Source organism: Leptonotus elevatus, chromosome 3, assembly GCF_054856555.1.
Source record: "Leptonotus elevatus isolate MCC_2025b chromosome 3, RoL_Lele_1.0, whole genome shotgun sequence".
Taxonomy (NCBI): domain Eukaryota; kingdom Metazoa; phylum Chordata; class Actinopteri; order Syngnathiformes; family Syngnathidae; genus Leptonotus; species Leptonotus elevatus.
In genome coordinates, this window is record NC_141241.1 from 4,365,693 (window position 1) to 4,380,691 (window position 14,999).

General features: G+C 40.3%; 1 protein-coding gene across 2 annotated transcripts in view; it reads right to left on the reverse strand.

Moving 5' to 3' along the window:
* The window catches only part of slc6a5 (solute carrier family 6 member 5), a 32,547-nt gene that overhangs the window by 2,542 nt on the left and 15,006 nt on the right, over positions 1-14,999 (reverse strand). Inside the window, exons 15-16 of one of the 2 annotated variants that reach the window (XM_086071425.1) lie at positions 14,810-14,977; positions 8,138-8,266 (exon numbers count right to left, since the gene is read on the reverse strand). In XM_086071425.1, coding sequence (XP_085927551.1) covers positions 8,138-8,266; positions 14,810-14,977 — 297 coding nt within the window. Of the gene's footprint in view, positions 1-8,137; positions 8,267-9,528; positions 12,900-14,809; positions 14,978-14,999 lie in introns of those variants that run through there. The other variant, XM_086071426.1, reaches the window with a different exon arrangement.

Sequence of the window (14,999 nt, forward strand, 5' to 3'; positions counted from 1 at the left end):
GTTGAATGTAAATAAACGTATTTTGCTATCAAAAAACACTTTTTCATTCTTGGTGGTAGTGTTTTATAGAAGTAAAGCACTATTTAGGTGTTTGTGGCATCATTCATGGACAAAAAGAAGTGTCAAATTCACTAGAATGCATGAAATAATATCGTTTCACTAAAAGCTTGATTTCTCCGTATTTTGGTCCAACACAGGCGAAATTGGGTCAAACTAACCATTTTCTATTGTTGATTACTAAAGAACGGAATAAGGTAGAAACAAACTCTTTTTTTCTGATGAAAGATGAAAGTCCAATCTTTCATTTGGTAGTACGTGTGTTTCCATAGTCCAAACAGAACATTTTCTGTGGACCTTGAAAATCAGTCAAAATGCTTAAATCGGCTGGCACTGGCGGCATCCCTTTTCTGAAAACGTCTGGCAGTCAAAGAGTTAACAAAAGTATGAAAACCTATATTTTTTTAATTGTACATTTAAAACAGATATGAAATGTGTGATCAATGGCAAGTTAACGAGTGAAGTTATGCGATTAATTAAGATTAAAAACTTTAATCGCCTGACGCCCCGAATTTTTTATATTTTCTTCTTTCTTTTTTTTATTCATTCACTGCCGTTGACGGCTATAAACGTCAATAATTCATTTAAACCATTTCTATTAGTTTAAAATTGTTTCCCGTTTTGTTAACAAGAGTATGAAAACCAAGATTTTTTTTATTGTACATTTCGAACAGAACAGAGACTACGTCTCACGGCTGGCCTGGGAACACCTTGGGATCCCATCGGAGGAGCTGGCTGAAGTGGCTAGGGAGAGGGAAGTCTGGGCTTCCCTGCTAAAGCTGCTGCCCCCGCGACCCGACCCCGGATAAGCGGAATTGAAGACGGAAAAAATTTCGAACAGATATAAAATGTGTGTTTAATCGTGAGTTAACTAGTGAAGTCATGCGATTAATTACAATTTAAAAAAAAATTAATCGTCTCTTGCCCCTAATTTTTAATAATCTTTTTTTAAATGAATTGATGGCAGTGAACGAGTTAATAGCAGCTCCAAATGCTCAAACTCAAACCTTTTTTATGGATCGTTGACGTTTTCCTCAAATAAGCTATAGCTGACAAGACAAACCCCATCCCATCCCCCCCCCCCCCCCCCCCACTGCTTTCTCTGGTGGTCTACGAAGTGCACTTCTAAGCCCCTGAATGAATTGCCTTAACCAACAATTGGGGCTGGTCCCCTCCGGACATTAGAAAGAATGCAAGTGCCGATACTTCCTAGGAAGTTACGTTTGTGCTTTGATGTGTCTTTGTCAGCACAATTTATGTTTTGGAGTTCCGGGAACAGTACAACAGGAGGCCGGACATTGTGCTGTTGCCGCAGATGTCCACTCATCGGGGCTCGAGTTTGTCCTCGTGAAAAATTCCTGTCACTGGCTCGGAAACCTAACGTCATTAGTTACTGTAGCGTTTGCCGTGTGAAACCATGAAAGCGTGATAGGCCATCTGGACTCGGGACAAATCAAAGAGCCATAATTCAGCGAGCAGATGTTGCCCTCTATTCGCTCGCACACTTTTGTGCTGACGCAGACATACAGTCGATTTGAGTTCATTAAAATGTTATCAGTGATGAGTGAAAAGAGATTATGTTCTTGACAGGATAACGCCGAACAATATCATGAAACATTTCACACACCGCCGCTACGATGTTGATTTTTTAACACTAAAGCTGGAAATAAGCGTTTTCGCTTTGCAACTTGTAGCCTGGCAAGCCACACCCACTTTCTTGGAAAAGAAAGTGGGTGTGGACAAGCGTCCATAAACAGAGATTTGGCGCCGGCCGAATAACAGGCCAGCCAATCAAATTCGTCTATTTGCGTGACGCCATCTTCATGAGCGAATATTAAAAGAGTGACTCATGACACCATGAATCCTCAAGTTTTTCCCGCAACAACGAAAATAGTAGCCATGTTGGATTTTTACCCTGTCGCTTTTCTGACGTTACGTCCGCTCTTCGCTCATTGGTTCATTCCACTGTCTGTTAGCTCAGGTTTGCCCCGCCTCAGAAACGCGACCGATAGACTCTTCGGCAAAGCCGCAAGTGAGTCTGGATTTCCAGGCTCGGTTGGGCCCACGTAGCAGCTAGCTAGCAACGGGCTTCGGCCGGCTACTAGTGCGCCGAAACACGTTGTGGAGTTAGTACTAAATCAGTAATCATCACCTCCATTTCTGACAAGTATCATTCTAATGAAGGGGATGATGCAAAAAGATGGAGAAGCCATGCTAATTGCTAAGCTAACATTGGCACGGTTAGCGTGTTTAACACCGGAATTAAGTGCACTTTTATAGAAAAACTGAATTTGAAAAATTATAATAAAGAAAACAAATTGTTTGGTCATTATATTATCATAATTTTAAAGCTCTTCGTACTCATCTGGGCATTGGTGGAGCATGCGTGATGTTGAAAAAGCTTTAATATTACCCTTTTAAATGGCATAATGCGTCTTTAACTCATTCACTGCCATTGACGGCTATAGACGTCAAAAATTCATTTGAGCTATTTCTATTAGTTTAACATTTTTTCCCCCACTTTTGTTAACAAGAGTATGAAAACCTAGAATTTTTTTATTGTACATTTAGAACAGATATCAAATTTGTGATTAATCTTGAGTTAACAATTGAAGTCATGCGATTAATTACAATAAAAAATTTGAATCATCTGACACCCCTAATTTTTAATAACCTTTTCTTCTTCTTTTTTATTAGGAGCATCAGGCGATTACATTTTTTAATTGTAATTAATCACATGACTTCACTAGTTAACTCATGATTAATCACTAATTTTATATCTGTTCTAAATGTACAGTAAACAAATGTTCTAGCTTTTCATACTGTTAACAAAACTGAGGGAAAAAAACGTGAAACTAATAAATAGTTTAAATGAATTTTTGACGTCTATAGCAGTGAATGAGTTAATAAAACACTTGCTTGCTACTTGCTGTAAAAAAAAAAAAAAGCTCCTCAAAATTAGAAAATTACACTTCACATGTCATTGATGTGCAAAATTGCTCCACAATTTTTTTTTATTTCAAGCATTGAACATTTCCTTCTGGGATAAATAAAGTCACATTGATGTCATACGCAATTGAAAGGGATTTAAAGTAAGTATGCGAGTCGCTGACTGTAAATCTAGAACCCGCAAAACATGAGAGAGGCGATTATTCTCCCATTGGTCGGGTGTCGTCGTTCCGATAACCAAGACAGATGATATCGAGAAGGTGTATGGAGAAGGATAGGAACGATAACCGAGACCTTGACTTTTGTGCATAGGATAGAAACAGGTTAAAAATTCAGCGGCGTCAATTACATCTATAAGCGTAAATCAAGTTGATCGAACAAGCCGTCGGATAAATGCCCTCGCTCACATCTATCGTTCTGGAAAGCAAGGTCATTGATTACTCCGGCTCTGTTGTTCCTGCTCATTGCCAGAGCACAATAAACAGGCACTAATTCTTTGGAACGGGACGCACACCTCAGTAAAGCCTCGGGCAGCGGGGAATTGGAAATGGGATGTTATCGCTCTCAGTCCTGGCACACAATGTGACAAAAGAGGGCTTTCGCTGCGCTCCGACCATAAAGCCAAGTGATAAAGCGCCCATTGAGATGTGTCGACATCCGATTAACTGGAATGAGTCCTCATTAATGTAATCTGCAACTATTTGCCCGTAAAAATAAAAATAAAGACAAGCCGCGCAATTTATTATGTACATAGAAGGGCTCATGTGTATACATGAGCTGTACAAACACAAAGCACTTTCACTCAGAAGAGATTTTGGATGGAATTTAAAGTGCAACACATGCATGCGTAAATTAACTCATTCACTGCCATTGACGCCTATAAACGTCAACAATTCATTTTAATTATTTATATTAGTTTAACATGTTTTTTCCACTTTTGTTAACAAGAGTATGAAAACCTAGACATTTAAAAAAAAAAAAAAAAAATTTCTTTAAAGAAAAAATTATTAAAAATTAGGAGCGTCAGGCAATAAAAATGTGTAATTGTAATTAATCGCATGACTTCAATAGTTAACTCACGATTAATCACAAATTTAATATCTGTTGTAAATGTAAACATTTTTTTTGAGGTTTTCATACTCTTGCTAACAAAAGTGGATTTTATTTTTTTTTAACTAATAGAAATGGTTAAAATGATTTTTGGACGTCTATAACCGTCAATGGCAGTGAATGAGTTAATAAAATGTGATTTTTTTTTAGTAAAATAAGACGCAAGTAAATGAATTAAGCTAAACGGGTCCTGAACGCTACTTTAACATATTTTCTGATTTACCCGATTAGTCAAGTGTTAACATTTCTGTTTCTATGATTCGGGCAAGGCACAAAATCTATATCAGGGGTCACCAACATGGTGCCCGCCCGCGACCTTTTGCCAATAGCAATAACTCACCAGTGATTATCTAGCTATGTTGTATCAATTATCATTTGCAAATGTGAACAATGGAAGAGATTTATTGTGAGAAATCGTTAACATTATCCGATCAGTGTATTCACGTAAATGTTTGTCAATTATTATTAATAATTAGGGCTGTCACCAAAAAATATTTTTAGACTTGACTATTCTATCTATTGTTCTATCAATTACTCAGTTAATCGCATTGCCCCTGTTTTGAGACTTTTTGGCGGGCAGTTTTTGTGGTCTCGACAATTTTCTTCCCATCCATCCGTATTGATTATTCTAATAATAATAATAATCATCATTCAGGAATCAGGTGGGGTTCTTAAACTTTTTGGGACCAGAGCCCTTGCAAAAAATACAGATATTTTAACTACCATTTTTACTCATTTAAACCAGAGGAATTCTCTCTATTTAATAAAACAAGAACTTAACCAAAAAATAAATAAAAATATCCATACTTTAAAAAAGTCATTTTTAATTAACACAGACTTATAAGCCTTTAGACTTCAATTCTTATCAAACCAATACAGTCACAAAATTGAAATTGAACACACACACACACAGGTTTGTTTTACTATCTTTGTGGGGCCATCTCATTGACATAATGCATTTCCTAGCCCCACCCCCTAACCCCAACCATCAAAAATTCCTTACCCTAACCTCAACCATAACCCAATTCCAACCTAAACTCTCTAACCATGTCTTGACCCTCAAAGAGAGGTCTAAACTTGTGGGGCCCAGCAAAATGGCCCCACATGGACGGGTGGGCCCCACAACTCTGTGAAATGTTGGCCCCACTATGTGAAAAAAAACAAGGCCACACACACACACACACACACGCACGCACACGCACACACACACGCACACACATCACTATTACCGAGAAGGGTGAGCTTGTCTCTCAAAACACAGTTTCCGTATTTTTTGACTGACAGACTCCAAAATGATCGTCGACTCTTTTCACATCCTTACAAAGGAGGAAAGTCCTGCTTTATTTCACCTTACTAGAAAGAGGGAACACAATGTTGTTTTTTTGTCTATTTTGTAGATGCCTCTTTAGCCAGCGAAAAATGGACACTGCTAACAACTGGAAGTTCTTTTCCAATTGAATGTGGCTTCTTCCACTGAGCTTATCTTTATTTTTAATAAAAAAACAAACTGGTGTCAAATGTTCTAATTTGACATCTCTTTAAGATGTCGCGGATATAAAAAGGTATTAAGCACGTGGGCAAGCTGCATTGGGATATGATATGTCGCAATAAATATGACGTTATGAAAAGATCGCGTACATTTGATTTATTAGAAAGGATTCAGTCCGCGTCTCTCCTACAAAAATAAGCAACATTAGTGATTTTTTTTCTTTTTTCTTTGGATAGAGTTTAGTCTACTTGGGTAGCATCAAAATACAGCACCTTGTTAAATAATTACAATTTAATCACTTTTGTCAAATTTGTAGAGCATGAGCTTTTTTTGGTTTGTTTACGAGACTCTTTCAAGGATATTATTTCATCAGTGCTGATTTTAACAAAGACCCAATAAATCAAACGGAAATTCAGCTGCTTCTTTTTTTTTTGTAATGCTCACAACCCTGCAAGGAGTGGTTATAAAGTATTGAAAATTGTCAATTGCCAGGTTAGTAATCAATTGATGAGCAGAAATGTCTGCAGATCATTTGTGGAATATTTTTCCCACTGCTCGTCACAAATGGGATTTTCGCCATGCCACGCTGGTTGATTAAATAAAGCCTCAAATCTCTTTGTTGCTCTCCAAACCTTTTGTTGTCCGCTTTGAAGGCAACTCAAAACACCACCGCAGCATTTGTTTATTAGTCAACTTGAACGCAGCGAGGAGCGCGTTCCAAACCGCTCCTTCATAACAAAAGAATTGCAAAATTAAATAAGGGAACACGCAGCAAGCTTATTTTACATTTAGATGTGTGTGTTTTTTTTTTTTGTTTGTTTTTTTACAGCTCATACTTCTTCACCAGCCTTGGTACCGATGCCTGTGTCGTTACCATAGCAACCCATGGAGATAGGGTCAGAGGGCTGACGTGTGAATGCACCAAATCCAATCTGAGCACTTGCAAATGACGCTATCGAGCTCCCAGATCTGATTTGATACAAACCATTTGTGTGAACAGGACCGCACGGTGGTACCGCGTACCGCTCGGTGCTGGCGAGTAGGACTCAAAACAAAACACGAATTGTTTCAACTTCTATTGTGGTTGCCACGTTGTTTTCAATACTTGTGATGTCATTCTGAGACTGTGAAATGTCGCTGATCTTTTGAAATATAAGATGGTAATCATTTTTACAGATTCTTCAGTTTCGAGATTTATACAGCATTGTGGCCACAAATTAAATAAATAAATGAATGAAATAAAATACCATGTCAAGTCTCGGGTACTGCATGTTTTTCCTTTTCAATGAAATTAAATCAAGTTACATTGCTCACGACATTACAATTTATTTTTTATTTTATTTTTTACGGATAGCTAGTAAATTTATCAGAATATATTTTTAAAGTAACCCTACCACCCTACTTGTTAATTTTTTAGTATTTGTACTAGTGATGCACCGAATATTCGGCCACCGGAAATTTTGGGCCGAAATAAAATTAAAGCCGAAAAGAATATGGCCGAAATAGGTTGTAGTGACGCAAGCAAAAAAATAAAAATAAAGAATTAAATTGAATTAAACAGCCAAGCATTTTTCATTTTCGGTTTCGGCCGACCATTTTCATTTCGGTGCATCCCTAATTTGTACTTCTACTTCGGTAAGGAGTCCGAGTACTCTTGCCACCGATAACATGAACATAACTTGCACCTTATTGACTATGGTGGCTTTTTTGTAGGAAATTCTGCGTTTCTTAGTGATAAAGAGCAAACAGTGATAAGACGACAAATCAAGTGCGACACGTTCTATCAGTTTCCTGGAGCATTTTGAGCATGTTCAAAATCCATTGCGTTCCTAAACCGCAAGATCAGTCGACTATTGTAGAGACCACTGAAAAGTAATCAATGTGCTGTTTATGATTCAAGTATATAGTTTCAATAATACTATTGGTCTGGGAACGCCAGTATTAATATTTAATGGAGGTGAAATCTAATCATCAGACTTCTTCAAACTGATGAGCAACAGAGAGATTTCAATTTAACAGCTCAAAGACGAGATAACACTCGTTTCCTGTATCAACGCTGACCCCTAGTGGTGACATTTATTTCCCCCTTAATCTCGCTCGCGCATTACATTTACTCGTGGTTTGGTCGCCTTGGATATTAATGCCAAAATGGTGCACACTGTTCGGCTATGTAAGCAATATAAATGGTGATCCAATATTTGACAAAACGGTAACTATTTGACTGCAGTTTACATGAATACCGACAGTGCCGGGGGGCGGCCATTTTGCCTCTTGCTGTCGACTGAAAATGACGTGACAGTTGCTCAGATAAAAAAACAATCATGGCTCAGTTCCAGGAAACAGGTGAGCCACGATTGGTCGTTTTTCATTTTTTTCCGCTGTAACCCAACTAAACCATTTCAATACGTTTTGGTATGACAAGCGCCGTTATTGGAATCGTTGGAGGGAGCAGCTCAGACTTGCTGTAAAGTCTGACATAAAAATGCAAGTATTGGGCAACAAGTCAAGCATGGAAGCGGCACAAATACTTACTAGCCTGCGGGAGTGTCGACACGTTTCATCTTTTGTCTTTGATCGGGATTGCCCAGAATGCTTTCTTTTCATCCCGTCGCGAAGAACTTCAGATGCGCCGTTAAGACGACAGCTCCGGATCAGGCCGCTCTTTATTCAAGTGGGCATAGTTCAAAACAAGCAAATAGGCAAGAAGGAAAATAACGTTTATTGATCATAGAGTATACATTTCATGGTATAATAGCGATATATTATTGGCAAAGATACTATTATCCAATTGCATTTTTATACATAAATACAAAATTGGAGGTAGGGCCTCAAAGATCGATGACGAGTGAAAATAAATGCATTTCACATATATATATTTTATAATTATATCTTTTTTTTTAATATCTTACACCAACTCTAAAACATATATCTTTATATTTTCATATATATCTACTCTATTCCTAAATCAAACGATGTCATGTCGGAGGCACATATCTATATCCGTAGGCAGCTGTGCCTCCACAGAGAACACACAAAAATGGATGACATTACTCAAGTAATTAGAAATTGTACCTATGCAGTCATAGGTCACACACAGTAAAGTGCCAAACGGACACGTAAATACATAACAATAGGAATACCGATACCATATGAGACGGACAATAAGCTTTTCTGTGGTGATTCTATCTGAAATACATACGATATTGGACTAGTAGAAGACATCTATAAGGCCAATGGTTACCTGAAGATGTTTTTGTAACGTATTGGCAAACACCAAGATATACTGCATGGAACATGTATGGCAGTAGCTAAACCTCCTAACACACAAATCACATGATCTTTTTTTTTTTTCTTCTTCTTCTTCTTCTTTACATTTCGATTTGTTCTTCTTTGGTTACTGCCAAAAAGTTGACTTGCAGGCAAAGTTATTTATGAGTTCAAATGATGAAATACGTTTTTGTTTCTTCATCCGCTGACAACTTCTGTCTCGCGTGAACAGGAAAGCTCACGCGTCATGCATTGACATTTACATACTGAGTGAGAAAGAAGTCACTAGAAATGGACACCGAGTTGAGCAACACAAACTGCGCATGCAAGCTTTTTAGTGCCGTATGGATTTAGCGCTTCCTCTCCCTCCTCGAAACAAAAAGCAGAGGACGTGAAACACAAGGACACGGTTATTATTGTTGTTGCCCTTTAACCCATTATAATACAGTTTAGGGCACACAAAGGTTTTTAAATCCACGACATCCCCAAGATCAACTTTGTGGGTTGGTTATCCTTAAACCCATTTTCGTTTAGAGTTGCAGGCTTTCGGGCATTTTGGGAAAGGGTTCGGGTATTCCTGCACATCTTTGCGGTCCTGCTAGGGTGACCAAACGTCCCACTTCGCGGCGGATTTTGCCAGGCCCTTTTTTTTCCTCTTTTTTTTTAGTTAGCAAGCCAAATTGTTTACTATATGTCTGTCACACCGTAAGAGTGATTCCTACGACTAATTTAACTAACTAAACCCTAATCGCTAACATGCACGTTTTCGTCATACCGGAACAAGAACCACTTCCCGAATCCATGCTCGCCGATCAGACCTGCTGAGCTTTCCTGGCAAGGTCAACAGCAGTCAGCTTCTCATATCTGCCGGGACGGAGCAAAAAAAGGTTCGATAATGGCGAGTGCATTGACGTGTTTAGCGCTGTTGAAACTGTCAACCAAGATAGCATTTAGCATTAGCTTAAGCAACCACTAGTGATTCAATGTTTCATAAAAAGTTCCTGGTGACAATTATTTCCTAGCAAAATTGTAGTGTCCCGTTTTTAATTTTGAAAATCTGGTCACCCTAAACTCCTACTGCCCTGCAAACATCTGATTAGAAAAAAAAACTAACACTAAGGCAAACACGCTCACACGGGGGATACACACGTCACATTTGCATGACTCAAGCTAAATACGCGAGCGCTCAATAAAAGCAACACTCTGGAGTAAGCAAGCTATTGTCTAGTAAGCTAGCTATTTACCAGTTAGCTAGCTTAGTTAGTCGGATTCACAATCTCAATAAAATGTGTTCTAAATTCACACAAGTAGGCATGGCTTTTGGGAATCAGGTACTTTCCCATCTCTGAGCAACAGTTATTGCTGAACACTCAACCACAAAAACGGCTAACAGCCTCTGAATTGCTTTTCGCCCACAGGGTGGCAAGCTAGCCCCGCCGTTTCAAACACGTTGCATTTAAAGAGACTGCAAAGTGAGCCTTATCAGCTACATTTACATCAACTCTGTATAGCTTATAATTTGTTCCCAGAAAAGAGAAACATGCCTACTTGCAATAATGCCGCCCGTGGCCCAAACACGCACGGCAACCAGACTGGATTTCGACGAGAGTCAACCGTGTGCTACGGCGACCGCGGCAAGAAATGTTTCCCATTGCTTTGGATCTGTCGAAATATTGAGGAAACGCTCCCGTGAGGCTGTTCCACTGCAGCCAATCTCGTCGTCCCTCCAACTCGCGGAGTCATTTGATGGCATTTTGAATACCTGAGACCCTGTTTTCGAGAGGACATACAGCGAAGCGGGACGCATTCGTCTGAGATGGCAAAAGAGGTCTCCGGAGCGATCTCATATAACAGACAAATTCACATCCAGGGAAGTGAGGAAGCCTTTTTCTGGCTTAACGCCGGGCCACACGTAACAGCTGCGCCAAGCGTGACGACGACAACGCGCGAAACCGACACTTTGCACGTCGCTAAACAAAAACACGCACACATCCAATCTGTCAAGCGAGCTTCACTCTTCTGCTGGAAGCTACAGATATGGCACATTTTATATATGTACTAACTATTTATATATTTTTTTTATTTTTATATCAGTGGTTCTTAACCTGGGTTCGATTGAACTCCAGGGGTTTGGTGAGCCGGTCTAAAATGTTCGGCGGAGGTCACACCTGACTCAAATGATTCGTGCTGATACTCCCCGCTTAGCCTATCTGTGGCGCCGACTCGTAGCTGTTGTGATGGTACGTTATGTGATGTAATCCCCTTTATACTAAGTCGACGGAATGTATGGCGTTCCACAGGTTTCAATTCTGGGGCCTTTACTGTTTTCATTGCATCTGCTGACCCCTGGGTTTCATTTTAAGATGAAGGATTCAGCGAATAGAGATCCTGTCGTCACGTGACTTCCTCTGAGCACGTGGAGGGCGAAAACTAGCATTTATCCGTCAACTTTCCGCCCAAGAATACTGAAAAGGACATGATATAAAAATGCGCGAGGTGGACGTGTTGGAAGGTTTGTTTGTTTGTTTTCAACTTGGCGGCGGCTGATAACGTGGAATTACCCCCCTGTTGCCGGTCATACAAAGGCTTTACAAGTTTGTACAATCCGGATTTATTTCTCCTTTATGTGTGGTCAAAATGCCATCGAAGTTAGCAGTGTTATTTAGGTACGCTAGCAACTTAGCAGCTGCGGCCGCCGTCATTTGTACCGTGAAAAGTCTTGTCGGTCGGTTATTATCAATCATTGCTCAAGTTGTGGCGTTTGTCGTTCAAAGTGGCAGACGCGAACGACCATTTTGAGCCGGTGGGGTTCAGTATCGCTAACAAGGTTAAGAACCACTAATCAATATATATCTTCATCCTCTTTTGTGAGTGAGCCTATTAATGCGATTCACGTTGTGATGTTTTCACAAATGGCTATTCAATTCACAACACATACAATAGCCTACTGCAATAAATACACTAAACAGATGCACAGAGTGACTATCAGGCTGAGTTGTCGAGCTTTAAAAAGGTTCAATGGCTTCTTTAACATTAACTAAAGGGCAGATTGGCATGACTTGTGTGTGTGTGTGTATATATAGAGATCAGATAAATACAGTATGTCGTCATCGACCCTCGCAAAGAGTCCCCGTGGTCACCGACAAACATCTAAAAACGGCGATCGCAATGGAGGCACAAATTCCTGATTTTCTAATCTCCACAAAGCAGCGGCTACTATGAATACGCGCTGCGGACGTACAAAGTCAACTTAAAGAAACGCATATTGTTGCTTTTGTAAATATTAAGGGGCAGCCGTGATAATTGTACTGCCAATATATTAGCATACATGGTGTTGGGGAGAGAAAAAATAAAAATAAAAAACACGGATCCTGGCCAATTTTTTCAAACCATTGTCTCTTGTCACTCATGATTTTTTTTCCTGTCCTGCTTGTGCTGAATTCATTATTTTTCCCACATAAATATGGTTGCAAGCGCACACGCACACACACGCACACACAGCCACAGACGTATGACTCCATAGGGAGCAGCTAAGGTATTGCAGATTGCAGCTCTGTCCGTTAATGACAATAGGTCACAAAGAATCCGAGTTCCCACGAAGGTTGTGGTGAAATCAGTCGTCGTCATGAGTGGGGTTGGTGGGGGTGGGGGTGGGGGGGGGGAGATAGACTTATCAGCTGAGAACAAAGCAGCAACAACGGAGATGATTCCACCTGGGCGGCCCTCCTCCCTGAGAGAAGAGTGAATAGGGAAAAAGAGAGGAAGACAAACGGAGAGGGTGATGAATCACAAAAGTGGGAGGGGGGGGGGGGGGTAAGGGTTCCTCTTTCTGACACCCCAGCCCAAGGTTAGAGCTCTCCAGAGGCTGCTGTTACTAAAAGGAACTGAGCTGGAAGTCCGTCGGGGGCAGTTTGAGGCCGAGCGAGTTGGTTCCCAGTGGGTCGATCATGTTCTTGTAACGTTCTCCGCGGTGCTTCATCAGGAAGGGACCCCAGTCGGGCTGAGGCGAACAAACCAGTTTCAGGCGCTGCAGGGGGGGGAGAGACACCAGGTTGCCTGCGTTATTCCGTCTCACAAAAGATGATGATGATGATGATGATGCCTGCTTGTGTTGGTGAGAACTTGCGTGCCAATTATCCTGATATATGTTCAATTATGGAGAAAAATTGAGCCACTCGGGTGTAGGGGGGGGGGGGGTTGCGGGGGGCTCTCTGCAAATATTCACCACCACCATCCCCCCAAATAATATCTGCAGAAATTTACAACTGGAGCTGCACACCCCCACCCGAGGGTGTCAGCCTCGTCCCTATTAGAGATGCAGCTCAGGCTTATGAGATGCACACGTTTTCCATTCTTACCATTTAATAATAATCGGAGGAGAGGAGAACGCAAATTAAAGGCAGCCCTCTTCCCAATACGAGGAGAGATTTGTCTCAAAAATCATTCACACAAATATAGCCGTGACTTTCAGATGTATTTCAGCTCCACAAACATATGCGCCACTGCAGCAGCCAAAGAGATAGCAGTAGAAGAAGAAGAACGAATTCCGTGTCGCGGCAATGCGAGCTCAAAGGAACCAAATCACGGTTGTATTGTTTCCCGACTTGTGTTAGATAAACACAATAGATCAGATTTCTGGTTTTCAATTTCCAATTTTTCCAGAAAAAAATGGGAGATGACTTGTTCTGTTCAATGGAGTCAGCTACACTGCCCCCTAGTGGTCGGAAGAGGGATGTGCTTTTAGGCACGTGGATGTCTAAAAACTATGCGCGCGATTATCTTGAAACTGCAACATCATAGCAAAAATAGATGCGCGTGACCGCTGATCCACAAATACATATTTAACTATTCACAAGCAATATTGAATATTTACAAATGATAAGTCATGACAAATGCACACATAACATTAACTCATTCGCTCACAGCCATTTTCACTGAAGCAACCCCCTTTGCTCTTGGCTGTTTTACTGGATTTTGACTGACCCACACAATATTGTGTTCTATTGCTATCAAAACATGGAACCTTCCAAGAGAAAGATTAGGGTCTCTTCTTTCATCAGGAAAAACGGTATATTTATATCTATTTCCGTTTTGCAGCAATTAGCATTAGAATATAGCTAAGTTTCATCATTATTCTCAAACCTTTTGAAAACACTGGGGGGCAAAAGAGCTTGTTGCAACATGACCTTGGCTGATCTCTTATACTCTGCTGCTCCCTGCTGGCCGTTTTTCATAATAACTACCAATGCTTTAAGCGACTTCTTCAGGTCAGAAGCTGCATCAAAGCCTTCTGTATGCTCTAGCATAATTTTTTTTTTTTTTAACAATAAGTTTTAGGGACTACATTTTTTTTTAAACAATAAGTTTTAGGGACTACTTTTTTTTTTTTTTTTACACGTTTTGGGTTTGAATGAGTATAAACAAGAAAATTACGGACATGTGTAAAATATATTTAGTGTGAATAATCTCTCCTATTCGTCGACAGAGGGTGACCGCGACCGACATCCACCGATTTACTACTTTCATCGCCGGGGGGGGGGGGGGGGGGGGGTACACGGTGACCGGTAATGAATATTTTTTGCCCTTGGGGTAGTCTGCCCTTGCTTACAGCAGTAGAGCATTGTAAATGAGAAAAGGCTCACAACTGACCTCCCTAATAAAATCCAATAAAAATTTAAAAAAATTGTTGTTGAAAATATTTAAAACCATATGTAAAGTTAATAAAGGTTTTATGATGTAACCGATTCACCCTTGAACAAGCTCTTCTGGTTGAGAAACAGAGGTTGTGAGAGAAAATCTAATTATATATTCAACAGTAATTAAACGGGACCTTTAGACAAAAGAAAGCGTACGTGAATACTCAGCTGGCAGCATGTTTTTCCCTGCTGATGAGCATCAGATTGCTGATTTGCCAACAGTGCCCGTCTCAATGATTACCTCAATTAAGGTGCCGGGAGCGAGGTACATCTTGATGACAAACATGATGGGGATCCAGATGACGGAGCAGATAACCATTAGCCAGCCCATCACCATCGACCAGGTGGGGTAGGTGTAGTCCTCGTATGTCATAACGCTCCACTGAGAAAGACTCAGAATCAAGATGCCCTGCATGGATCAACAAATGGCA